Genomic DNA, 27,093 nt, shown 5'->3' with positions numbered 1-27,093 from the left:
GCCTACTCAAATAGTAGAGAGTAGTATGAGCAAAAATACTAGTAATGTCACGTGGTTTTCTCATCCAATTGGAAATGCAATAGTTTCAAGGGAAGAATAGGAAAAAGTTGGGGGGGTTGGTTCATTTTGCATAGATTTTAACACTGGGATGACTGAAGAGGAGGCTTAGGCTACCTGCAGTGAGCTACCAATTGGTGAGGTTGGTGATATATTAGTGATTACAGTGTTAGAGTTGCTGTGTTTTCCTGTGGTAGGATGAGAATTCTCATGAGCAGAAATATGTAATTCACTTAACACTTGCATGCCTTTGGTGTGTATTTTTTGTACAGGTGTTTTGTATAAGGTCTGGTGCCATGTACTCTGAAATCTTTTTCTGGTGCTTTGGACAGAGAAACCTCCACAGGAAATATTTTAACAGCCTATGAAAAGGAGAATATATGTGTGCTTATATTTTGAAGCAACTTACTGATATTTTACTTCACTGAATATGCACACATACTTGTTTTCTAGTGTGTGGGAGAATAACCCAATAAATAATTAAGGTTTTTATTTATATTTCATGTATTCCTTTGACAACAAAATTTTGTCAAGACAATTTAGATAGCTGTAAAAGGTCATTATATAAGATGCAAAGAATAAGTTAAGAATATGCAGGTAAAAATTATGATATGTAAGTATTGCACTAAGACAACCATTTTGTAGGTTAACTTGAGTAGTGTAAGAGATCTTAAGAAAATATTAAATAAGCTCCACCAATTCCACTTTACAATTTTTTTCTTCCATAGAGTCACATAACTATGCCTAAAATATTAATGATTTACATAGATTTAGAGTAGATGTAGTCAGTTCTTGTATTGCTAAGTTATAAAATACTTGGTTTATTTGTACATTGAAGCTTCAGACTGGAGTACCTGTACTCATAATAAGACAGCAATATTTGTTTTATCAGACACAAGATGTTAATACATCTCTACTTCTGTAAGAAGATATTTGCTCTTTCAGTTTGAAAGAATATTAAGGGGGGAAAAAGCACTTCTTTTTCATTGCTTGCCCAGGCATCTGCTCTGAAACAAATGCTTTTCGTGTGAAGCACACACATTTTACCAGAACAGCTATTTTTACAGTAGTAGAGAAATTGATCTCTCTAATCCAGTAAGTAGCAGAGACCTTACAGAGATCTCAGATTTGTGAACAATATAATTTTAAGTCCTAAAAGTATTAGTTCATTAGCACTTAGTCCTCTTCAGCATCACCTGGACTGAAATACGTTATTTTAGTGATATTGGAATGGCAAAGCCTTTAAAATTAGGTCAGTATTTCTGTCTGATGCGGAACAGCATTTTCCTCAAAGTTATGAATGCCATTTCTCTCTTTTTTCACAGAGGTACATTTCAATAGGAGATGATGATGTTAGTCACTTGTTTGCTGTATACAAAAGTACAAATACCTGGCTAGTTTTTATATGTTACATATTATTTTTCGCTGTATTTATAAGAACAGTATCAGCATAGATAATCAGATAAGACATTGCACAATGTTACATAGAAGGTATTTTAGGTAGCTATCTAACCAAAATATTTTTATTCATTACATTCCAACCTCCATAAGTTTAAATATGACACAATCTAAAAAATTAGTTATATAAATACAACAAATATATATAACCCCATTTATAAAAAGAAGAATTTTTATGTGATATGTAAGAGAAAGCTGTGTCAACAGTTGTATCAACAAGAGAATACTGCAGTAATAGTTACATATTGTGTTTTTAAAGAAAACAGATGTGGTATCCTTTATTCTCTATTTAAATAAGGTAATTTTAATTGTAGTTAAATTAATTAATTAGGAAGTGCATGCATAAGACCATTTTTCAGATCAAAAACTTAGTCTTGAGTTTAGTTTGTCATTCAGATTCTGATCTGGCGTGTTTCATATTCCTGTAGCTATTTATATTGCTCTGGGCTTTTATCATCAGCTACTTTTATTCCATATAGCTTTTTCTCATTATTTTTTATGTAGTAATTAATTGTCTTGAAAGCACTTCTGGTATAAAATGAAGTCCATTTGGATGTTTGGGTTAGCATGCACTAGTTATAAAATACATACTTCAAAAAATATTCTTTTCTGTGTGGTGAACAGGGGAATCTTATATTCAAAGTGTGCAAATGCTAATGGCAAGGGAGAAGAGGAGAAAAGTTCCAAAAGTTGTTCTGGTTATAGCCTAACTTATTTTAATAAAGTAATTATGACATTATCATCTCTTCCTTGCCATAACATTTCTCCTTCAAAGTCCACCAGCCCGTGTTTCCTGGCTCTCATCAGAATCCCAACAACCTTATCTGAAATACGAACGTATCTGTCGAAAAGTTCCCCAAAAGTGACTTGGATCTTGCCATCAGGCCGTGGCTTGGCCATCGATTCAATGATGAAGCACATGTCCCTGATCTCCCGGTGGATGTGGGCCTCAGCTCTCTTGGCTCTCTCGGCAGTTTTGGTTCCTTCCTTTGGGTGGCCATATCCTTCATCTCCTTTGTGCAGGCGCGTGGACATGGCCAGCTCATGGTCAAACTCCTCGCTGAAGGGGTTCAGCTTCTGTGTTATGATGTGCTGGTCAGCCCATTCCTGCCACTTGTCCTTGAGGCTGTGCACGGCGCTACATTTTCTGCGCGCGTTGCTCCGCGCCTCCTCGCTCAGCCGGCTGGCGCTGAAAGACACAGAAACACACCTGAGCTTTGCATGTCCACCTTTCCTGATACAGTTCTGCTGTTTGTTGGTCTCTGCTGTAACTGGGTTCTGTGGTTTTGGGATGAGCTGGAATCCACCAGGTGGCACGAGTTCACCACTTCTACATTAGTTCTCATGGGGCTGTTCATCCACATTCAGTTTGTGCACAAAGGCAAGTTCCATGATCCCAGCTTTATCCTGTCTACACTACCACCTTCCAGCCCTGATCTGAGCCTGTTTTGCCAAACTTTGTCCCAGAATGACTTAATTCTGTAAAGGAACAAAACAATATGTTGCTGATCACCTGCACTTTCTGTACCTTTGGTCAGTCATGCAGTTCCCCATTCCTGCCTGCTTGGCCAAGCTTGAAAGTGTGCCTGCCCTGAGGTGAGAGGTGCTGATTGCTGTAGATGTATGACCTGGCTGAAAACTAGAGGGTAGTGACTAGAAAAATCTGTCCTCTGTAATAGATGTCAATGATTATAGCAACAACAAAAAGCTAATCGAGTGCAGTAGCTCTGTCTGTGCTTCTGTATTTGGAGTATGGTTCTGAACAATTATTGAAGTCCAAAATTCACATTCCCATGGTTAAGGTAGAAGCCTGAAAGTGTCAAGGACAAAGGATAAGGAAAGACCTTCAGAGATTTTTTTTTTTTCCTTTTTTTAATGTGTGTAGTAGTTCTGGATGACTCCAGGCAGACACACTATCCTCTTGTGGCCAATTTCACATCTTGTGGGGGGCTATAGATAGTCTGAGCTAGTCTTTGTGCTGTCCACATCCTGTCTATGTATATGTACTGAACTCAGCTGGGACTATGCTGTGCTGTAGCTGTGCCAAAGTAATTTGTTTTCTAATATTTTTACTCCCCAAAGGCTGCTCTGAAACCTCCCCAGTAATGTCAGCTGAATATTAACATCAGAAAATCAAAATGTACTTAGCAAACAGTACACAGGGCTGCAAAGTTGTAGAAAATTCTGTTCCCCCACTGTTTGATCATTCCTTTGTATTCTACTAAGCTGGTTGAAATAGAGAATAGGGCTCATAGAAATGTTCCTAGTTCAGATCAGTGCACCAGAAAGATGCCAGTATTGGGCAGGGCTATGCTAGGGTAAGAACTGCAAACATCTAGTGCTAGGGATAGAAAAAGAACTAGGAGAGCTGCATTACTTTATTAGCTGTGGAGTTGCCCTAAGATTGGCTTAGTTGTATTGAGAAACTCTGTTTAAAAAGCTCCAAAATACTTTTCCCTATCAATTTGGTGGAAGATCATCAGAACTAAGCATACTGAGTTGCCAAGTAAGTGCACCTTTCTTCTGTGATGTGACTACAGAGCATCCTGAGAGAGGGCAGCATGTATGTACCTGTAATTTTGTGTAAACGACTAACAGGTAGGTGTTGGCAGGAAAGCATTAAAATATACTAGTGGGGTAAACATAGGCAATTTGGTTTCCCAACAATGAACCAAATGCTCCTCTATATAAGCTCTTGGCATACGGAGAAAGGGAGAGCTGTGTTCCTTTGTCCCTTCACCTGAATTGTCCCTTCATTGCCCTTGAACTGTGGGCACAGGGTTTGGCTATCCAAAGGAATTTGCCTCCTGAAGCCTATGGCTACCTCAAAAGTCACAGAAACCCTGTGCCAGCACTGTCTGAACTCCAGCTGAAGTTCAGATTGCTTCACTAGCTCTTCATGTGGAAGCTATCAGTTAAGGCGGGGGAAAAGTCCTAAGTGAATCAAAATTGCCTTGAAGAAGTGATGCCATCAGTCCAAGTGGAGTTTATGAGTAGATATCGTCATGGAGGACTTATTCCTCAGCCACAGCCAGCTGCTTCCCCTTCTCTCCAGGGACTATGACCACTGAGAAAGTCCTAGAGCTTTGGTTCCCCAGGTTGAGTGGAGAGAAGAGGGGGATTGAGACAGCAGGAGTCTGTGCAGTCTTTGTTACTTACTTAACAGTCTAGAATGTATTCCCTCCTTTTTCTACTGAAACTAATTTTCCTTTCTAACACAATATTATTATTGCTTTCCTCATCCAAATCATCTTCTCAGTGGTTGAGATAACCATCTTATCTATCCTTTTGCTTTTATCATGCCTCATATGGGCTTGAAAAAAACCTTACTTTTTTAATGCAGCTTGTAATTTAATCATTTTTAGTTGCTGAAGTGCTATTTTTGCCATTATTTAGCTTAATAACAGGTTTAAAAAGTGAATTGTGTACACATAAAGCATTTCTTCATGTTTCTACTGCACCGACACAAAGGATTGTGTACCCAAAGTGAAGGTTTTGAACTTCTACCCAGTCTAAGTGCTTTACATGCAACAATCAACTAAGTTAACCTGTTAACCAGAATGATCATCCTAAATGTATTCTGACCTTCTAGGCAAATAATGTCCATGTTGCATATTTGCCGTTTCTTTCTACCTTTCTATCTGTAAAGGTATGAATCCTGTTTTTTGAGTTTTATATCCCTTTTGTTGCATCCTTTTTGCTTCTGAGCATGAGCAGAAGAGTGTTTCTTATGCCAATAGGAGTCAACAAGCCTTCTACTAAGGAAGCAATCTTATTCCAGTAAGCAGTGAAGCTGGAAATAATGAAGGTGTGTGATGTGAGGAAAACAAAATACTTGTATTGATGCTTTTTTCCTGGGATATGGAGAGGGAAATAGGAGATATACTTTAGCAACTGTGTACTTATGGCCTTTTTGAAGAAGATTAAACCACATTGAAAGGTTTATAAGGGTAGCAGGCTGAAATATTATATTCTGAGGCTGTAAAATAAATTTTTAAAAATGAATAGTTAAAAAAGTTCAGTCCTGATAGCAGCACTTTAAGTGCAGGAAATTAGTTCTGTGTTCGATTTCAGTGGAAGAAAGAGCTGTAAGTAACATAGAGAGTGTTATTTCAATAATTTGGATCACAATAAATATGGCTAATCAATCTTTTTTCATGGTAGCAGCACTAAAATTAGACATATGAGGAAAATATAAGAAAAGTTTAACAGAAGCTAGATAGTTGGTCTGTTTCTACTATAACATCTGAAACAGAAAATTTCTTTTAATTGAAGTTGTTTACAGATAAGTGCTGCAAATGTATCTTTTTTCCACTGTATATTTGGAATCTTTGGTTTGAGGTCATAACTTCTGTGAAAGGATGGTACACACAGTCCTTGCCAAAAGCAGGTACCACAAACTTTTAAGCTCTAGGTTGCTGGGGAGCTTTTTTCACTTCGGCTGTTAACCATTTTCTTCTTACAGGAGCTGACTGCTCAGCTGTACTTCAAAGCATCATTCTAATTCCATTTGAATAGTTAAAATAGCTCTGGGGGTGTGTGTTCAGATAGCTGTGCTTAAAGGTTCTGTATGATTGAGGTCCATAACTGTATTAGTCACAGTCTAATGGTAACGATACTGCTCATCAGTAGTGAGGTGTAAAACCAAAACAGTGGCCATGATACAGCCTGCCTGCCTGTCTGCACATGGATCACAGTGTCTGTTTTGGCATGTTCATCAGTTTTTCATCATCGGTGCTGATCCAGTTTTTAATTTCTGAAAATGCAATTGAGATACGGTATGAGCTTGGGGTCCAAGATATTGTGCAATTTTCCTTTCTTTGAATTGATGAATTCCAAATTCATGGAAAGCTTCCAAAGAGAAGCAGTGAACCCAACTTTTGGTAAGAAATATGTGGAAGTAATTCCTGCAACATTAATTTGGGACATTCTCTTCAAATTGCTCCTGAGGATATTTGCAATTTATACTAAGCAAAATGATGAATAAGTATTTGGAAATATTACTTGTCAAATATATCGATTTAGACAACATTTGCTGAAATAAATGACTACCTAAAAGCTCTTGATGAGGTAAAAGTTGTGATTATGAAATATGGACTAAGTGTTAAGAAGTAGTTATTTTGATGAACCAGTAAATCCAGTGTGCAAATTAAATATAATTAACATCTCCCAAATATAACTTCCTGACTTTTTGTATTAGGTACATAGTCAAATGTTGTTGAGTAACTACTTAAGCACGGAGTGATAAGTGAAAGATCTCCTGAATTTTGATTACTGTCTTCTAAATCAAGAATAACAGTTCATCTTTGACCACTTCCTTCTCCCTCCCCCCACCCCCCGCCATTTTCCTCATGGAAAGCTGTACCCCTCTGCCATTTGTGTTGATGTAATGAAGATGCTTTACTTACAGAGATGGGACAGGCCGTTTAATCCTCACAGCTGTCACCTCCCGGTCACTGTCTTCCTGCTCGAGCTTGTCCTCTGCTTCCCCATAGCCGCTGTCCTGGGCATCCAGGCTGTCATCACGACACTTTAGCAGCAGCTCTCCCTTGGGCCCATCTTTGTCCTCTTCTTCCATCTTCTCCCAGCCCTTGGTCAGCTCTGATACCACATTTGAACACTTTCTCCTTATAGTTGAAGGTAATTTGTTACTAAGAATTTTGTCAATAGCACTTGATTCTTCTTTGAGTTTGGTCATCTCGGAGCTGCTGTTGTTCTTGTATCTTTCACTGAGGAGGCTGATGTCACCCCCTCGTTCGTAGGCTTTGCTGACGATTGTTTTGGTCACCTCTTTGCTTTTAATGCTGAACATTTTGAGGTCTTCATCTGATTCAGTTGATTTTTCCTCAGCATCTCTTATTGTCACCGATTCCTTTGCTAAGGATTTTTTATCATCTTTTTCTTGGTCCCTCTTGACACATGGAACTTGCCATTTTTCAAAGGAACTTTCTTGTACAGGCTGAGCTGATGAGCTTTCAGCAGTGGGGACCCATCCAGAGGGCTCTTGCTCTTGCTTTACATGGTGGTCAGATGCCCACTGCTGCCAGCCTCGTGCCAAGCTGAAGACCTGGGTGGCCATCCGGATCTTGTGGACAGCCCTTTTCACAGGAGCAGGTCTCAGCTTTTCTTCAGGAGCCATGCTGCTGTCTGCTGCCATCCTGGCTTCTCCCCTTCTTCTGCTCAGCACCTTCTGAATGGGCTTCCTGAAGTGAATAATGCCCTCTGAAGAGGGCCACACAGATTTAAATAGAAGCAGGAGCAGTTGATGCCCATGGAAAATATGTGACATGCTTCTCACAAAGATAGAGTATCCTCACTGTTGCAGAAGTCTTTTTTTAAAACGCAGGGTTACATTTCATCACAGCAGATGAATTATGCATGATGTAAACAGTGTGACACAGACCTGTTCTGGAAATAGTGGGAAAGTAACAGCTCCTTTAGTCCCCCCTCCCTGGGACTGCTGAATTCCCAGTTTGCTGGCAAGGGTCTTGTTCTTTTGGAAATGCATCACTTGGGTTAGAGATCCTGATCAGAGTGACTGAAAATTCTAAATGTGAAGGGCTGTCAGTGGCTAGGAACTTTGGCCAGAATGGACACTCCTCATCATCACAAGAAAATAGTGGCCCTTGTCATGGAGTGTGAAGCCAGAAGCAAGTTATGACTGAGAAATTTTTAGAGGTATTTCCTAAAAAGATACTGGGTGATTTTTTCTTATTGCTCATGTGTCCAAGAAAATCGAAGTTTGTTAATTTTTTAAAAGGTATTTATGAGTTCTCTTCCCAGTCATTATCTATTAATGTCTCTCTCTTTAGAATGTACCTTCAGGGGGGCCTGGGAACACTATCATGTTTGGTGTCAGCACTAAGAGGGAATCACTATGTCTGCGGATCAGTATAGTAAGTCTGACTTGATGAGATGGATGAATGATCTCCAAGTTTTAGGATTTTGAGAAAATAAAATATAACCTATTTAATTTCTCACTGCTTTTCAATAGAGTTATATACAGCATAATTATGTTTACTGTGTACAATCTAGAAAAAAACCAGTTTTTCTAGGAAACCTTATGATTTGTTCATTCCAGAGGACTTCCTAGAGTGAGTTCATATTCAAACTTGTAAAATTGTTTGGTGAATTGATAAATCCATTGTTGCATGGTAATAAACATTTTTCTGAGATACAGTCCTGTGATATCTAATTTCTTAGTATAATGTTTCCTAAATAGGAACGGAAAATGTCATTGCTTTTTCAATCCATCATACCTTGCAGATTACAGGATGACCCATGGCTCTTGCCATGTGGTGCTCTGAGGCACTCAGAACTTCAAGGAATTCTGTTGGCTTTGTTGGTGTTACATCAGAGATAAATATGGACGCTCGTACTCTGCCTTTTTTAATCTTCTCTCTGTTAAAGGCTGGGCTGTTCGAAGTAGGTCAGATCATATTTAGCTCTTGATTAATGCTGTAAGTCTACATCATACCTTTGACTTCCATGTAGAATTCCTCATTAATCTGTGGAGTAATTTCCTCTTCAAAACTGATGACATAATGTAAGTTTGTGTTGCTATTAGATATTTACTCATGCTTTTATTTTAGAAAAAAATGTGTCACCTCTGTGTACTGTACAGTCTCAGCTATTGCCCACTGCGTCATAGCTGTGAGATGACATTGTGAGATGTACCCACACAACCTGATTAAGGAACATGTGTCACCAAACATTTATTTTGGTCATTTTAAGGCTAATCAGGAGTTGGACCTCCTTGTGCTTAGAATTTACACATGTCCATGCATGCACACAGGGGGGTGCATGCTCCCTAAAATACAAGGAAGAGGCAAGTGAAAGAAAATGCACATGCAGAATAGGAGTATTGCACCAGTTCTTTATATCATTCTGTGTGGTTTCTGGAGTGTAAGGGTGGCTGAGGCTTTAAGAATGAGCTGAAAGCTAAATACAGATAAGGGGTCAGGCCAAGGAAGGACTGCAGTGGTACAAGGGACTGTGGAAGGACAATCCTGAAGCGTAAGGGCAATAGAGATCCCTGTTATAAGGCAAGGTCAGCTCCACCTCCATGTGTCCTGGATCCTGTTTTACCTGCTCTTAAAGACTACCAGCAGTAGATACTCCCCACTGTCTAGTCAATCTATTCCACTGGTTAATAGGCTGTATTTTGCAATCAAAGGACTCTTCTCAGTTTATTACTGCAAATACTCTTGAGGTTCTTGAACACTTTTGCTCTTATACAATAATTGCAAGTAGTTGTATTGAAATTCATGGCACTGAAAAATAATTGCATTCCTGGGGAATGTTTAGAAATTACAGCACATTTCAAAGAAGTTGTTATTAAAGAGACTTCTGGGTTTTTTTCTGACGGACTTGACCATGGTATACTGGTCAGTCCTACAGACTTAATGCTTAGATAGTTTAGATAAATGACAATGAAAGGTTACAGACTAATGAAAAACACTAAAATTACAGATCTAAACTGCTATTAAATCCATATTGCACAACAATATGTTAAACAAATGTTTAGTTTAAATTGGTCACTGTATTAAGCTGAAGTGTTATCACAGACTTGTCCAAAGTGCCAGTGAAACTTTGATATAATTATTCTGAGGATGACTTATCTTTATAATTCTTAATTTTAGGGTGTACAATGATGATGCCTTGAATTTGTTGAATGTTGTCTCATTTTATATGGTAGTGCTGCCAGCTAGAAGTTAATTTTAAGTATAAATTATGTCCAAATCATCCAGTGATATTCATACTTTGTGTGTTGTTTACTTTGCAAATGTCTTATTGCAGTTTTAGGCAGGCTGGACCAAAACACATTTTCTATGTGTCTTCCACACATCACAAGGTCACAAAATGCACTCCCAAATGCTTAGCAAGGCTGTGTGAGGGTGACCGTCACAGGCTTTCACAAATTCAGCGACTATCCTTGAGGCCAGAGTGGAGAGACCATTTCTTGAAGAAGACCTATAGGAGAAAAGGTAATTGGAGAAAGTATTAACTTTAATGAGCAAGCCTGACACATACTGACATTGTAAACTTCTTTTTCCTTGACCCTGGCTGCCTACATTTCTGGGATTTAATCTCTTTGACACCTTTAGACAAGTCTGCACATGTCCCTAAGACCTTGTTGCTGTTTGTGGATAGTTGCATCTCACATAATACCTCTGACTTCCTGAATCCAAAGTTGTGAAGGACCAGCTAAGGGGTTGCCAGTGTCAGAGATAAAAGTTGGGATGTTTTTGCTGTGTGATGGTTTGGTTTTGTTTTCCCCCCGGATCGATTTTTTCCCTGTATGGTTATAAACTGTTTAAAAATCCTTTAATTTTCTCTTTGCTGCAGAAGACTAACAGTATCTGGGAGACCAGTATACCATCAAATTATTTTTGATTTGTTTAAGGATGATTAATTTTAAAGGTAGAACTGTATCCTTCATACATTACTTTACCTTGTCAGACACTGACATAAATTATTCAATGTTTTTGATTCCAAGGAATTTAATTTTGAACCAATTGCAAGTGTATGAAAGATGCTGTCTTCCTCCCCAGAGTTAGTGGTGAATAACGAAAACAAGATGTGTTTCTTTCCTAAGCATAACCAGCTGCCATTATCAGGAATCTCAGGAATTCTTTTCACCGTGACACAGTTAAAGTACATACGTTGCCAGTTATCACTGGAAACCTGTAACAGGAGTTAGAGTTCGGGATTTCCTTATTTTTAAAGTTCACATCAAACAAATCCCTTCTAACAACAGCAGTGAGCAACTGTGTCTCATTCAGCGTGCAGTTCCATGGACAATCCAGGTGTCTGAGCTCCAAGAAATGGATGCTTCTGAGCCTTTGGACTGGGTTGTGTCCAGCCATTAACTGAAAGAAGTTTATGCATTCTTTGGTGTAGTTTCTTATAGTTGCATCCTATATCTGGCCGCAGCCTTTTTTGTTTAACTGAAATTGTGTTGTACTGAGAAATTATCCCTCTGTAATAATTACATGGAATTTTGAGTCTGCATTTAATTATGTGTCATCAGGATTCAATATATGAGAGATCAGGGCTTATCCATGACCTATCATGGCAGCACTACTCTGTGAAGAAAATAAATCCAACAAACCCTGAAGAAAACCCTGGTCAGAACCAAGGCTGACAGACTCTTAGTTGTGGAAGGGTAATGGGGAGAGGGAAGATGCACTATCCAGTAGCAGGAGCTGCAGCTATTTGTGAAGTGCAGCCCCAAAGCTCCTCTCCCTCCAGGTGAGACAGATTTAAATGCAAGCTACCCAAATAATAGAAAATAGCCCTGCAGATTCTCAGCTGGCTGAGGATGAGATTTCAGCATAATTTTTTGCTGCAATCTGGTAGAGAGACCTGGCTGTTAGAGCTGACAAACCCAATTCAGGATGGGTTTACATGAATCCATGTATCTTCAAGTTCCTACCTGCTACTCAAGTGACAAAATTCTTAGCTGTCTTGTAAAGTTGTCTTCACATTTCAGAAGATGAAAACTAAGACTGGGATGTGGAGGCTTAAAGCACTTTGGCACCCTTTTCCTACTTTTGCAAATAGTGCCCACAACTTTTTTTTGGAGTTAGAAGATTGTAAGAAATCCATACAAGTTTAATAACATTTATACAGGAAAGGAAGCAGAAGTAAGACCACATGCTTTTATTCTTATTTTACCTTTGAGCATAAATGCATCTCTTATTTGAATATCTATAGTAAATTAATAGAAACAAGTAAGAAGCAGTAATGAAGCAATTCTGTTTAAAAGTGTAAGCAAACACTTGCAGGAAATCATCTGCATGAGGCATTTAGTTCTACTTGCATTATGGAGAACTTTCTGAAGATCATTTAAACAAGATAGCCTTTGAAATGAATCCACAAATATGTTGCTATTCAAGTTTGTATTGATCATATCTATTTGTCAGTGAATGGTTAAGCTTTTCTGATATGAAAATTATGTAATAAGTAATTTAATTTTGTGGTTCCAACTTGCTGACATATCTTAGTTTAAAGTTTACCTAGAAATAGTCTTATGGCTTTGAGAATGTGGCCTTTTTGTTGCTATTGAAATCTGAGAAGAACACTGGATATGAGGAATTGAAAGTCTTCACATAACTTTGCAATACAAGATGGACGGAAGGCATACCAGAATGGGAGAACTCGAAATCAGACACCTGGATGTAATGTGAGAGATGATAAATGTATTTTACACATCTACAAGAAAGAAATCACAGGTAAAAAAATAAATAAAAGCGCAGTTCTATATAGTCAAAATATGTTACAAACAAGAGATAAGAGGCATAATCAAATCAGTGTCCTCCAGTTATTAACAAGGCAGTGCTCCCATGCATTGTGACTTTTATTTTTTAGAGTAACATAAACTGCATGTTTCTGCTAATGGGGGTTTCTCAGATTTCAAAGTGGCAAATGTTAGAAGAAAATATAATTTTTACAATTAAAAAAAAAAATTCAGGGACAGTGTCCAGTTAATTAGAGCAATACAAATCAGACCAGAATGAACCACTTTATAAGTGTTTGCTTTATCACTAGTCTGTTTAAAGTGCATTTACTTCCAGTTATCACTGCATGTGCATTGCTTGGTTCTTCTGTATTGTCTTTACAGTCTACTATATTTATTAGCATATTAAAATCTGCCATTAAAAAGTATAAAACATAAACAGTTGTGCCTTCGATGTGTATAGTGGACCTACCATGGGTTTTTAGAAGGATCATTGAAAATTTACATTTGTACTTCTAATAGAGCCACTAGTTATTGTCTTTACATTATAAGTATTTCAACTTAAAAAAAATTAAAATCTTAGTTTCTGAAATTATCTTTTGAGAATGAAATGAAAAACAGATTGCAAATTTTAGGAAATATGTTTGAATGCAAAAACTCTATACAAAAAAAAGAAAACCAACACAGAAAAATGGAGTCTGAATACAATATAAATGCAATATTTCATTATTTGCTTTAAAGTGTAATTCAGAACCAGTCTCAGAACTCAGGAAACAAGCCTCAGTATAATTTTGATATTTTATTGTGAAGATTTTTTTAATATTCACTGATGGAAATACCTTAAATTAGGTAAATACTGCATTTCTGTTTTACTCTATCAGTTGGCTAAAGCAATTAGCATATTTTCAATGCCTCAGTCAAAACCATGCCCAGCTCTTTTGTTATTGCATATCCTGAAAGACCCTGACCCAAAGCGTTATTTGAAACAATTGATGTTACGGCTCAGATTTGCAGGTATATAGGGTAAAAAGCAGAAATCCTCTTGACTAATTCATCGTGGATTTTCGTGCAGTGTGGGGGATCTCATTTTAAAGGTGATAGCAGCGTGCTGAGGCCGTAACCTGTGATTGATTCTTGACCTTTGGGTGACGCAGATGAATTCTCATGGGTGCTGTTGGCTCTGCCCGTGCTCCCCCGCTATCACATTCCACTGCCACAGGCGGGACAGACCCTTATTTATTGGTTCTCACTTAGCCACCAGCTGCTCGAACAGCGTGCAGCTGTGTTGTTGTTAGCACAGGCAGACCCCTGGCTTTGAGTGGAAGTCCAGTGCCCAGGCTGCGAGAGGAGCGCTGCTCTCTGGAGCTGCCTGCCTGAACTCCGTTGACTTTCGGTGTCAAGAAGTGAGTGACAGGAATTGCTGGAAGATCATGTGGTATTTACAGTGCTGTATGGATGTTCCCTTGGCTCATGACTAAGCTTCAGTTGCCAAGGAAGCCGGCAATGAAGAGCTGAGAGACCGAACGATGGGCCTAGTTTTCATCAGAAACTTCTAAACCACATTAGATTAAATTCCACACCTACCTCATTTTAAAACTATGCTTCAGAAATCTGCCTTACTTCTCACATGAGGTCACAGTAATTAACAGGCCATGATTATGGGGTAAAATACTTTGCAAAAGGAAGGTGAGAGTAGAGGAATGGGAGTTCCAGGTCATTATTTAAAACTGCCCATCATTTGATTTGCACTATGGGAGCAAGCTATGCATACCTCTTGGATACAAGGATATCTAATTGCTAGTAGCAGCACCCAAACTGGAATGAGCTGTTCTGGGAGGCAGTGACAAGTATCCACTCATTTTGTCAGCAACTTGATCTTCTAATTGTGTGGCTACCTCATGCTTCAGCACAGAGACAGCTATGCTGTTAATCCAGTGAATGACTTAGTGGCACAAAATACAGATCAGTATACTAATAGTGATTTTGAGAGAAAAATCAAATTCCTCCTCCCCTATGCTTGACTGAACTAAGATAATATTCCTCACAATGGTGTCAGCCACTTCAGCACAGAAAATTTGAGAAGGTAGTGAATTTTCAAGGGTGGTTTTTGGTATTTGAAAATATGTGACTAGTCAGCTTGAAGTGTTTTGCTTCTCAGGCAAGTAAACTGATTGTAGCTCTCACTGGACTGCAGACCTGGACCTTCCTAGCTCTTTCCCTATATCACTAGTCACTGCTGAATTAATCCAGTCTTGTATATCCCAGGAGATTTGTAGGCTTGGAATTTCAGTGAACACTAATAAAATCAGTATTATCACAGAGCGCTTTCTCAGATTTTCTAGCTCTTTTCTTAAAAAAAAAGGAGAAACACATGTTTACATTTGAAGAGTACTATGGTACTCACATCACTTGACTGGATATAGTAATTTTGGGCCAATAGCATTTTTCTTTTTTCTTAGTGGAATCTTCTAAGGTTTGTGGCAGAGGTCAATGGATCTGTCCCTGAGGGCTTAACAGGTTTCACAATATAATAACAATATCAGAATTTTAAATCAGTTGAAAGTAATCTATTTGTGCACTTTTCTTAGCCATATAATTACCAATAATTTTTGTTGTTGTTGAAATTACTGCGGTGTATCAATATTGGTCTTTATTTCCCTCTTGGTATTTCTCTTCAGATAGTGTTTTATAAAGTTCCAGGTTTACTCAGGAAAGAAGGAGAAAATGATTGGGAGACTTTGAATGGTAGGAAAGATGTAATAAAGATAAAATCTTCTTGTCATACCTTTGAAACCCATGGGAATCATATGAGAAGCATTTCAGCGAGTGGAATCCACAGGCAAAAGCTGGTACGAGAAAAAGTAATGAGCAGGGGTATGTGCTTCTTTAAGGCCTCTTCTAATTTGAGAGTTGAATAATAAAAAGAATACAGTTTACTCAAGCCCCAGTGATACAGTATTCCACACAATTTGCAGCTTAGGAAGAATCCTTCTCAGGAAGTGTATCTTCTGTGTGTACACTAAAAGTGCAATTAAACGCATTGTGTGTAGGAAGAACATTTCTCATCCTCATAGTTTAGGATGTACTTGTTATGAGGTACTCCAAGGGTACTTTCTCCTGAGATTCCATGGGGGAGGCCTTGCTGTGATGAACCCTTGGGGCAGCACCTGCCCATCCACCACTCCCCTGGAGTGCACAGTGCACCCATGGAGTGCACAGTGCCCCTGTGGAGTGCTCAGTGCTGCCATGAAGCACACAGCGCTGGCATGGAGTGCACAGTGCTGCCATGGAGTGTACAGTGTTCCCATGGAGTGTAGAGTGTTCCTATGGAGTGCACGGTGCTGCCGTGGAGTGTGCGATGCTGCCATGGATTGCACAGTGTTCCCATGGAGTGCACAGTACTGCCATGGGGTGCACAGTGTTCCCATGGAGTGTACAGCGTTCCCATGGAGTGTACAGTGTCCCGATGGAGTGTGCGGTGCTGCCATGGAGTGTACAGTGTTCCTATGGAGTGCACAGTGCTGCCATGGAGCACACAGAGCTGGCATGGAGTGCACAGTGCTGCCATGGAGTGTACAGTGTTCCCATGGAGTGTAGAGTGTTCCTATGGAGTGCACGGTGCTGCCGTGGAGTGTGCGATGCTGCCATGGATTGCACAGTGTTCCCATGGAGTGCACAGTACTGCCATGGGGTGCACAGTGTTCCCATGGAGTGTACAGCGTTCCCATGGAGTGTACAGTGTCCCGATGGAGTGTGCGGTGCTGCCATGGAGTGTACAGCGTTCCCATGGAGTGTACAGTGTCCCGATGGAGTGTGCGGTGCTGCCATGGAGTGTACAGTGTTCCCATGGAGTGCACAATGCTCCCATGGGGTGCACAGTGTTCCCATGGAATGTACAGCATTCCCATGGAGTGTACAGTGTTCCCATGGAGCACACAGTGCTGCCATGGAGTGTGCAGTGTTCCCATGGAGTGCACAGTGCTGCCATGGAGAGTACAGTGTTCCCATGGAGTGTAGTGTTCCTATGTAGTGTTCCTATGGAGTGTACAATGCTCCCATGGAGTGTACAGTGTTCCCATGGAGTGCACAGTGCTGCCATGGAGTGCACAGTGTTCCCATGGAGTGTACAATGTTCCTATGGAGTGCACAGTGTTCCCATGGAGTGCACAGCGCTGCCATGGAGTGTACAATGTTCCTATGGAATGCACAGTGTTCCCATGGAGTGCACAGCGCTGCCATGGAGTGTACAATGTTCCTATGGAATGCACAGTGTTCCCATGGAGTGCACAGTGCTGCCATGGAGAGTACAGTGTTCCCATGGAGTGTAGTGTTCCTATGTAGTGTTCCTATGGAGTGTACAATGTTCCTATGGAATGCACAGTGTTCCCATGGAGTGCACAGCGCTGCCATGGAGTGTACAGTGCCCCTATGGAGTGCACTGTGCTCGGGCTCCCTGAGCAGCTCCTCCCACTGGTGCTGCTCACGATTCCTGTGCTATGCCAGTGAGACTGGATCCATGGAGAGGCCAGGAGGCTGAGCACTGCCCTGACCCCAGCACCCAGAGCAGAGTCCAGGGTGCCAGGCAATGAAGGTCTTTAAAGAATGTAATGGGAAGAGTCACATACCAAGAGACAACTGGCCAGCTGAGGAAGTCAAAGGGAGGAAGACCTTCTTATGTTGTTTATTAGTGAGAATTTGTGATCCTGGAATATTTATGGGAATAATACTGGTAGTAAATAATGTAGGTTAACAATGCAGAAGAATGTCTAAGGGAAGATTTGATTTCTATGTCTGAGCATAATTTTATCTAACTTTATCTAATCTTCAGTAAATCATTGTACTGAACCATTCCATCTTCCATATTTGTGTAGCTGCATCTAGATCAGGATGGTACCTTGACATTTATTAAACACAGACTGGAGACTATAGTCCATCTATGGAACTGTACATTTTGGAAGTTGCAATATTAGACACAGATCAAAACACTGTAGTTCTCTTATTTTAATTTTTGTTTTTCCTACATGAAAACCACCCTGGATGTCTTACTTTAAGCATATTTAATGTTTTAGTACAGAAAGCAGTTCAAATCTGGGGAAATCTGAAAGAATCAGATTCTAACATCTACTGCTGCTGATTAAGGCTTATTACACAGGGACTTGCAATGACACTAGCGAGTGCCCTGGCAAGATAAGTGATTTTCATCTGATCCAGTGAAGGGTGGTGGTCCATCAAATGAAGAAAAAACTATTTTAATTGAGCTACAGAAAAGCTCTTGTTATTTGGACTGAAAGATATGCACAAGTGTGGACAAACCAGATGATGAAGGGCATGGAATGGAATTCAAGGTTCCTGGCTGCTCAGGCTAGAGTGCAGAGTTAAATGATGGCAGTGATGAACGCACATATCACATACTAACACAAAGGTAATCAGTCACTGTGTAATCACCCAAATAAATCTGAATACAGATCAGTGTTTCCTTGAGTGTTGGATGGATTTTCCCTGTGGCACACATGATACATCTTACTATATACATTTTAGGAAAGTGTTCCTCCTGCTCCTTTGGCAACTGCTAACTTTAATGTCTTTGAGAGTAACAATGGCAGCAGTTTTAAAATTACCTCAGTGACACTGAAATCAGAGAAACATCAATGTATCACGAGTTAGTTTTAGAAATATCTTTGTAGGTTAATGTGAATTAACTCCTATCCACTCCATTCTAACAAAAAGTTGTCTGTCTTTACTGTCTTGAATAATCCTGAGCATTTGCCATAGGACATTTATATGCATGCCTAACTCTAGAAGGACTTTAATCACAGGATCAGAATCACAGAATAGCAAAATGTGTCAGGTTTAAATGGACCACAGTGGGTCATCTGGTCCAACCTCCCTGCTCTAGCAGGGTCATCTTTGAGTACATAGCACAGGATTGCATCCAGAAGGTTCTCAAATATTTCCCGTGATGGAGACTCCACAACCTCTCTAGGCAAAATCTTTCATCAAAATAAAGCATCAAACTCTTGATCCAAGGTTGCTCAGGTACATCTGTAAATGAAAATGCAGTAGCTTCTCTTGGAGAAAATTTGTAAGAAGCACATGAAGCTCTGAAGCAATAGCCAGAAAACTTCTCTGCCAAAATCACATTGACTTTGTGTTTTATGTTTTGCATCCTGTGTGAGTCTAGGACAGAACAAGAAGCAAGGGTCCTTGTGACTGTTTTAACTTTGAACATGGCACCAAGGGTTGCAGAAGAAATAGTAACAGGATTAAGATACCAGCATTGATTCAGAGCCTTCCTACTGGATCAGACAGAAATGTTCTGCTGTTAATGACTAGTGTGGGTGACTTCTGTGTAAGCGCAGAGCTATCCCTCTGCACACTGGTATTGTCTATCTATGCTCCTGTTTGATATCTTCCTACAGCTTAGCTCTTTTCCATATTTCAGCTGCTTTCTGAACAATTTTCATTGCTTATGCAGGACTAGTTCATATAATTGCATGACTGCAATAAATCTCAAGTGTCACTTCAAACACATAACTCTTAGTTTTCTTGCTGAAATTTTGGATGGCAAATGAATTCCCAGGTTAAATTTCCTTCTACAACACTATCTGTCCCACATCTGTATTATTAGACCATTAAGGCATCTCAAAAACACAGATAATCTCTTCTAAGTGTGACTGTCTTTAAAAAAAGATGCTGACCTCCAAGCCAATGTAAATAGATCATTTTTGGAAATAAACAAATTAATATTGGAGCCAGACTTGTCCCAAATTCTTCAGTGAGTGGAGACTTGGACATAATTGAGAGATCAAGAGTCATGAGGTTAATGAGGTCATGCTGCCAGGGCCTGGTCTGAGTTTAGTATAACATGAAAGACTCAGCTCTGATCCTGACTGGCATGGTCACTTAGCGGCAATACCTTCCCACCACGGGCCTGTTGGGAAACCTGAAACCACCCTCGGTCAGCCGTCTTTTGCTGCGCGACGCCCCCAGAAGACACACGTTCCTCTGCACGAGAAACCACTTAACCACCTCCCTCCATGGCTTTTGTAAAAGTGTTTATCGAGAAGAAAGAGGGACTAATAAAGCTTCTCCTTTTTAAATATGGGTGCACTGTTGAACCCACCTAAAAAGATTGCCAGAGTAGTAGCAAATGGTGTTTGACAACTCTTACTAAATATCCACTAAGCTGTAGTTGAACTATATTAAATGCCATGTTTTACATTGCACATTAAGAAGAGCTCTTACAATCAATAGCTCTTATCTGAATGATGGGAATGGTGAATCTCCTGCTGCTGAATGCTTTAGGACAGCTGACCAGTATCAGTACAGACAACTGCAATCAACATTTTTTTATTGTTGATGTTCTCAGGGCAGTGCGTGATAACAAACCTCAGATAAAAAGAATAATGGCTTGTTGCAAAACATTTTCGTCCCTGTGCACTGAATGAGGAGAAATTTCTGTGGAAGGTGGACAAAGTTCCTGGGTGGAGAGAGATGCCTGGAGCAGGAGGGGAGCAGGTCTCCAAAAGCACAGCTCTTTTTTATTTTTGTACCGTAGTATCCCTAATACTGTACTACAACAAACACAGCATCTTGCATGCCACAAAGCATATTATAGTTTACTAGAAAATTTTCTATGGACCACCTTCTCTATTGGAATATAAAGTTATAGAAAACCCAAAAGTTTATTGAAAAGAGTTCAGTCTCAACAAAGTTCTGACAAAGCATCAGGAATTTTCAGAACTTCATCTTTTGTTTCCACATAAGACTTTTCACCTGCACCCTCTGAAACCCAGAGATTTTGCAAGGAAAAACAGAAAACAGTTTGTAAAAATTCAAAACTTTTCAGTTTCAAAGTTTGAAAATGGAAAATATTACAGTTCATTTTTCAGTTTTATTTAATAATTTACTGTATGTAATATTAAATGTAACCTCACACTGTAAGTCTTACTTCTGCAATGAAAGAAAATAAGAGTTTTTGTTGGGTTTCTTAGTTAATTAAATGCTTCTGATTCCTTCACTGATTTTTCATTTGGAAGGAAAGCAGGAGAATTTATTTTTTGCTGCATCTAAAAAAGAAAGTTACTTATTGTCTCACACACGTGTACTTTGTGAGCACTGCTAGCTGCTGAACTAAATTATTGCAGTCCTTGTCAGACCTCCTATCCTCATCTTGACTGCCATTACCACCCTTACCAGACTTTGTCTTCCCAAAATAAAACTGATGAGAATTGCAACACCTTCAGTCAGCAGTTTCCAGGGTCTGAGACTTCAGCAGTACCATAATTCTCCAGAAATTCTGGAAATAACCTATTTATGTGTTTCTATAATAACACGTAGAAGAACTTCACTTCCACACAATTCTCTGGACTTCTTCATCTCAACTTGGACTAGACTTCTGTGAATTCAAATATTTTTTTCACTGAAATTAGGCTGCTCAGTAATTCTGTGGACTATGATTTCTTTTGATTTTTTTTTCTCACTGTCTGCAAAGGCTGGTGTTTCACCAAACCCAAATAAGTTTTAGAGTAATTTAAACTTAATAACATCCTGTGTATGAGTGCTATAATTGTTAATTTGGATTTTACAGAGTGCTATGGTCATGCTTTATCATGATTTTTATTTTATTGCAACTCATTGGCTCCATCTTAGTTCACTGGTATTTCCATTTGATACAGTGGCTGTTCTGCAATATTCCTCTGAATAAAGCTGATAGCATAAAAAGTTGATAAACAGAGTCAGCATCAAAGATGAGGGGATTATGCTTTTGTTTTATTTAAATAGAGCCTTGGGCTTAAAATTTCCAATCAAACACTTTAAACTGGATTGCAAATGCTAAACATCAACACATCTATTAACTTCATTTTACTATGAAAAGAAACTCTTTTAAAGTCTTCAAAATACACAAAACATTAAAAAGAAAAGAATGATTCTGTGTGATGTGATGTGATTTGTTGAAAGACTATCTTAATGGCATCTTGACCCAAACCTTGTGATGCTGTTCCCTGATCTTTTAACTAATGTGAGAATCATGGAAAACTGCTGCCAGATTTGATTAAAATAAGCAGCACATCACTCAGGGAGAACTTCCCTGTTCCCACAGCCAAGGCATCATAGCATGGCCAATACTGAAGAAATGCCACCTAGCACTGCCATGGGCTGTCAAACTTCTTATTCCCCAGCAATCACAAACAAAATGCTAAGATTTTTACAAGTTTCTCTAATTGAAGGTAACACTGGATCATTCACAACATGGATTCAGGTCATGACTAGGAATGGAAATAATTTTGGAGTCAGTGATGGATGGTCCCCTGTTGGTAATAGATGCTGGGCAGGAACTGATCCCTGGTTCTTAGACCTCTCTGCAGACCACAGAAAAACAGTAAGGCCTTGAGAAGTGTACTAAAATCTGATAGATTCTTCTTGGGGGTCCCCAAAAGGTTAAGAAAGGAATGTCTGCTACTAGACTTTGTCTTCTTCCTATGGCCATATTCTGTAATTCTCCTTTTTTCTCCTAAAGTCTATCAAAACTCAAGTGAAGCTCTGTGGGAAATGGAGGCTGTCTGGATGTCAGATGCTGCAGGCTGTAAAAGCCATGGCTGGTGTCAGCTGCCTTGTTATCATTCCCTCTCTTTCCATGACTCTTTCTCACTGTTTACTGGTGAAGGAAACACAAAAAGGCTCCTTAAGCGATGCAAGCGTTCTTTCTCAGCCTTAATAAAACCTTGCCTTCCAGCCTAATGGATACAAAATTGTCCTCAGTGAATCTTACATGCTTAGTAAGGAGCCAGATTACATCAATGAACACACAGGAAAGCGAATTTAGAGAGGTTCAGCCAGGACAAAGCAGTACTGCACATCTTACAACACCAAATGTTTTCAGAAGCATCACAAATCTCTGATTTTCTCCAGAGTGGTGGAGAAAAAGAAAAGAAGCTAGATTGGAGACCTTGCTCTTATTTTGGGAAGAGTAAAATTGTTTGTTTGTTTTTTGTTTTTTTTTAGTGCTTGCATAAAGCTCTAGTATGAAGATGGTCACTGATAAAAATAATTTCCTGGGTACAAGGAAGCCTCCAGTTGTAGTAATGATATGTGGAAGGCAGCAGTCTTTACTGGGGCCATTCTCTGAAATAAAGTTCCACAAGCTTTGTCACTTTCCTCAGCAAACAACCCTTCATATATTACTGTTCCTCATACAGCACTTGCTTACCTAAACTGCTTCTCTAAGCAACTTAGATCAGCCTTTAAAAGTCACAGGTCGAGAAAACACGATCAATTTGGCAGAAGTCTCAGGCAATATTGGTTTGCAAGTAAGGGCAGAACTTTGCCAGTAAAGAATCACCCAGGGCTAGTACAAAAATGGAAAACTGCTTCTTCCTAGGAAAGGCACTTGATGTTTATTTTGCTGGAGGCAGGAGATGGCTTCAGATCATGTTGTGTTCCTGAAACTGGAGCCTGGGCAGACGTGGGCACAGACGTGATACCTTAATGATAATTTGTTGCTGCTTTCCCTCTGTCCGAGGCTGAAGCCTGTGGCTGGAGCAGTCTGCTGCTCTGTGTCAGTGGCACGTAACCCAGCATGGAGAATGCCAGCTGCAGCCTTTCTAGTCCTGGCATCTTGAAATCATACTGAGACTACAGGATTGAAGACCAAGGGAATTTCCCATCAAAGTTGAAATCCTAGCTGGTATTACCTGAATAGCTTCTTAGCCACAGAATGATTCTTAGAACTGCTCTTTTTATATCTTTTAAGGATTTTTTCCCAATAGCTTCATTTCCCTCCCATAACCGAGAATGATCTTACTTTGCTGTGATCAGATTTGCTCTCCTTCCTCTAATTTGCACAGAGGAAGGGCATGTACAGAAACAGGAACTTTTCTTGAACTATGATCAATAAGGACCTCACACCTTGTGCAGCACTCATTTCTTCATACTGGTTCCTGCTAAACATAACCAAAAAGAGCATGACAGTAAAGTGTCACAACCATACACTAAGCATAGGAGGTTATTAGCTGCCCCCGTCAAGCAGCATCACTGGACCATTCATGTGAAAATAGAGTCACTTGTTCCTTTACTATGTCAGTTTTCATTATGCTTTCCTGAATTTGATCATCTAGCAGTGCCTAGCAGCTACAGAGGGGATATTTCACCTGAAATCTGACAATTGATGTTGTCAGCCCCCAGCCAGCCTACTGGAGGATGCCCCGTGGACAGGGAGAGACTCCTGTGGGGGGATGGTGTAATATAGTTCACACTAAGTGCATTCACAGTTCCCTGAGGAAAGGGGCAGCAAATGTGCCAGATCACTCTAAAATCACTCTTAATGTGAAATGAGGCTCGAAAACAAGTTTAATTTACAAAAGGTGAAGAGGAGCTCTTAAATCAATCTAGAGACAAACAGGCTGGAAACACAATAAATGGCTCAATAAATACCTGGTACTTCATTGCAATTTCAGGCTTTTGTTTATTTTTTTCAGTTAGCAGAGCTGAGCACTGAAGCACACAGACACAAATCATTCTCTATGCCACAGCTGTCTGTTTCTTAAACAAGTCACATTCTCACAGTGTTGTCTTTCCAGGTAATCATTATTGGTATATGGAGGACATGTAGGGATTAGTACCACTGCTTTGTTGTAGTATTCCCTTGGTGTGGATCAAATAGCCCAGAAGGTCTAGTGGTTTATTCAATATAAAGAATGTGATTCTGTACAGAAAGAACTTGTTCCTATCATTTGAACAGGAGGTAGAAGGGGGGTCTGCTCATTTTCTTCTGAGTTCCTTCACTTTTGGGAAGTAAAGAAGTGTTTCTGAAAGCTCTGAATCAGCTATTGCTCTGTGAATGCCCAGAAATATTTCAGCTAGCAAACTATGCCAGTCTGCTGATTGGAACTCAGGTAAAGATAGCACATTTGCAGTTTGTATTTAATAGAAATGAAAACCGCAGAAATGCCACACTGCAAACATTGCCACTCTGTGCAAATGGTGCTGCCAAGCATTTCACCCAGCTCTGCTGGGCTCAGCAGTGGCTCCTTGGGATGTTGCCTGTCTGGAGCTCTGTGGCTGCAGGGAGCCATGGGTTGGGTGCCAGAGCTCGTGCTGCAGGCTGGGCATGACTCGCCGTCCCCACAGTGTCACACACAGGCTCTGCAGGGCAAGAGAGGTGAGCAGGAGGCTGGGCTGAGGCACAGGGTGGGACCCTAAGGACCCTCACTGTGTTCTCTGACCATTAGCTTTGGTGTCTCACAAATGGCTGCCCATCATCCCCACACACAGACATAAGTGGGGGTTTTCTTTTAGCAAGAGGTGCCAGTGGTCACTTCTGCAGATGGCTACTTAGCCCAGCTCGTGCAAGGCTGCCTTGGCCAGCCATGCTTAAGGAGAACAGTGCAGTCTTCTGCTTGCTTTGTCTCTTAGAAGCAGCCAAAATAGTTTTTGCCACATATTGCTTACTGCAGCAATGAAATCAACTGGGTGATACAAGCAACAGCAGCCACTACCAGCTTCAGTCTTTTATTTCCTGCAAAAGTTAGAAAGATGAAATATTTGATCTTTGAGCTTACTGATGTGTGACTGTTTGCCCATTCTGGATTTTCCTTCTCTCTGCATACCCTTTTAACTAACTTTTGGGAGTAATTTTCCATTCCTCTTTATTTTCTTTCTTAAATGTATTGCACAGTTTAATGTTTTCAGATGTTGTCAGGGAAACTAAATTTTGAACATGGCTTGTCAAACAAGTCAAGGAGCAATTATTTTTCAATTATTTCTATAAACTTGGATCAAAGATGATCACATACTTTTTAAGGGAGTATTGCTAGCACATTTGTGTACAATTACTTGATTACTTGGCATTTCCAGTGACAACTTCCTGTGTTGTAACTCCTGCTGTTCAGCAGGATGTTTCCTTTAGAAGCTTTACTTGGGAAGTCCCAGGAAACCTCACCCAGCTGTTTGCAAGCAGAGAGAGCAAAAAATGTTTTAGACATATTCAACTAAGTCTTGCAGCTGCTTCCTCTGTTTGTAGAGCAGTCACTGTGGTGCAGTAAGGTGAAATTTTCCAGGGAAAGAACACTCTGGCAGTAGGTGTTTGCAGGGAGGAGAAGGAAATTTTCCTCTCCTGGAATTTGGGCCTTCATTTGGGCTAGCACCTTTCCCAGGTGAAGTTGCAGCTATCTCTGTGTGCAGTTTCTTCCCTTCTGCTGCTCATTGGAAGGGAATGTGGGCAAGCATCAGGCTCTGCTGGTGCTGAGCTACTGGTGTGTGCTGGGACATGCATTGTGCAGGCAGCCCTGGGCCCTCTCCTTCATTCTCAGCTGCCTGTGTGAGCACACAGCTTGTCTCTGCTTAGGGTGGTGACAAGCCACGTTGTCTTAGCATTCGGGGAAACTCAGATGCAGGAGGGCTCTCTTGGGGTGGACATGCCAAGCTGCCACCGAAGCTGGCTGCAGCCTGTGTGATGTCCCAGGGTTGTTCCCAAGACTCTTCTGGAATGTGCAGCTCCCCTTAAGGTCAGTGGGTATTTTCAGTTTGTGGCCGGGCACCTGCACTTTGCCATTCTGGCTGCACAATGTTGTCCAGAAGTAGCCGGTTGTTTCCAGTGTGTAATATTGCTATCTACAGAGCCTTTAACTCCTCTAATATTAAAAAGAAAATTTAAATCTGTATTAGGGTCTTAACACATCCTGAGACATACCTTTAAATAAAAACAATGTGCACTGTTTTCTCAAGAACCTTCTTGTACTTTGTCATTTATGTTAACTCCACAAGGAGTTATTTTTCATCAAGGCTCTGTCTGTCAATGAAAGTCATTATGCACTCAGAACTTCAATCAGTGAGTGGAGCCACTAAATTCTCTAAGTATTAAATTTTTACTATTTGGTAATGAAAAATGGTTCTGTAAACCTTGGAATGAGAGGGAAAAATATGCATGCATAGGCTGTCAATAACTTATGGGTTGGTGTAAGGTAGCACTTTCCCACTGCATTGATACAAGCTGCGGTACAGCTTTCACTGTCCTGATTACAGGATACACACAAACCCTGATTGGCTCACCAACACCCTGGAAAATCAAAGGAAACTCAGGGCCACATGTGACATAGCTTGTTCTCTAGTCCTTCTCACACTTCTTGAAGAGCTGCTGTAAGATCTTATTATACTAACCTCTCCTAAAGCAGACAATGTATCTGAAAATTACAGATCAAAATATTTTTTAACACCCCCAACATTTTTGTTTATGTTTGCAACCCAAGACTTTGTTACCAAAATGGTTTTCTTGTTCTTTTGTTTTTCTCACCTTTTGTCAAGTTGTAACATTAGCTCTATATATGTTCATAAAGTAA

General features: G+C 40.0%; 1 protein-coding gene across 2 annotated transcripts; it reads right to left on the bottom strand.

Moving 5' to 3' along the window:
- Positions 1-923: 923 nt before the first annotated feature.
- On the bottom strand, positions 924-16,085 carry ABRA (actin binding Rho activating protein). Of its 2 annotated transcripts, none has more exons than XM_068183047.1 (3): positions 15,543-16,085; positions 6,924-7,737; positions 924-2,704 (listed from the first exon to the last, which is right to left on the bottom strand). In XM_068183047.1, exons 1-3 carry the CDS (start codon positions 15,562-15,564, stop codon positions 2,227-2,229), a joined length of 1,314 nt encoding a protein of 437 aa, XP_068039148.1. In that variant the 5' UTR covers positions 15,565-16,085; the 3' UTR covers positions 924-2,226. The 2 variants fall into 2 exon arrangements, with proteins under 2 accessions (XP_068039148.1, XP_068039139.1); XM_068183038.1 differs by lacking the exon at positions 15,543-16,085 and adding an exon at positions 8,775-9,802 and having other exon boundaries at positions 6,924-7,923.
- Positions 16,086-27,093: the final 11,008 nt, after the last annotated feature.

The sequence above is a fragment of the Anomalospiza imberbis genome, chromosome 1 (genome assembly GCF_031753505.1).
Source record: "Anomalospiza imberbis isolate Cuckoo-Finch-1a 21T00152 chromosome 1, ASM3175350v1, whole genome shotgun sequence".
NCBI classification, from domain to species: Eukaryota; Metazoa; Chordata; class Aves; order Passeriformes; family Viduidae; genus Anomalospiza; species Anomalospiza imberbis.
The sequence above is the reverse complement of the archived record's forward strand: the minus strand, read 5'-3'. Positions and strand labels throughout refer to the sequence as shown.

What these genes read in the sequence shown, in the direction of transcription:
- ABRA (XM_068183038.1), bottom strand. Translation starts at nt 7,804, where the DNA reads ATGTCACATATTTTCCATGGGCATCAACTGCTCCTGCTTCTATTTAAA. An exon ending in AAACGGCCTGTCCCATCTCT is followed by an intron (nt 2,705 to 6,923) that starts GTAAGTAAAGCA and finishes TGTGTCTTTCAG; the next exon opens with CGCCAGCCGGCTGAGCGAGG.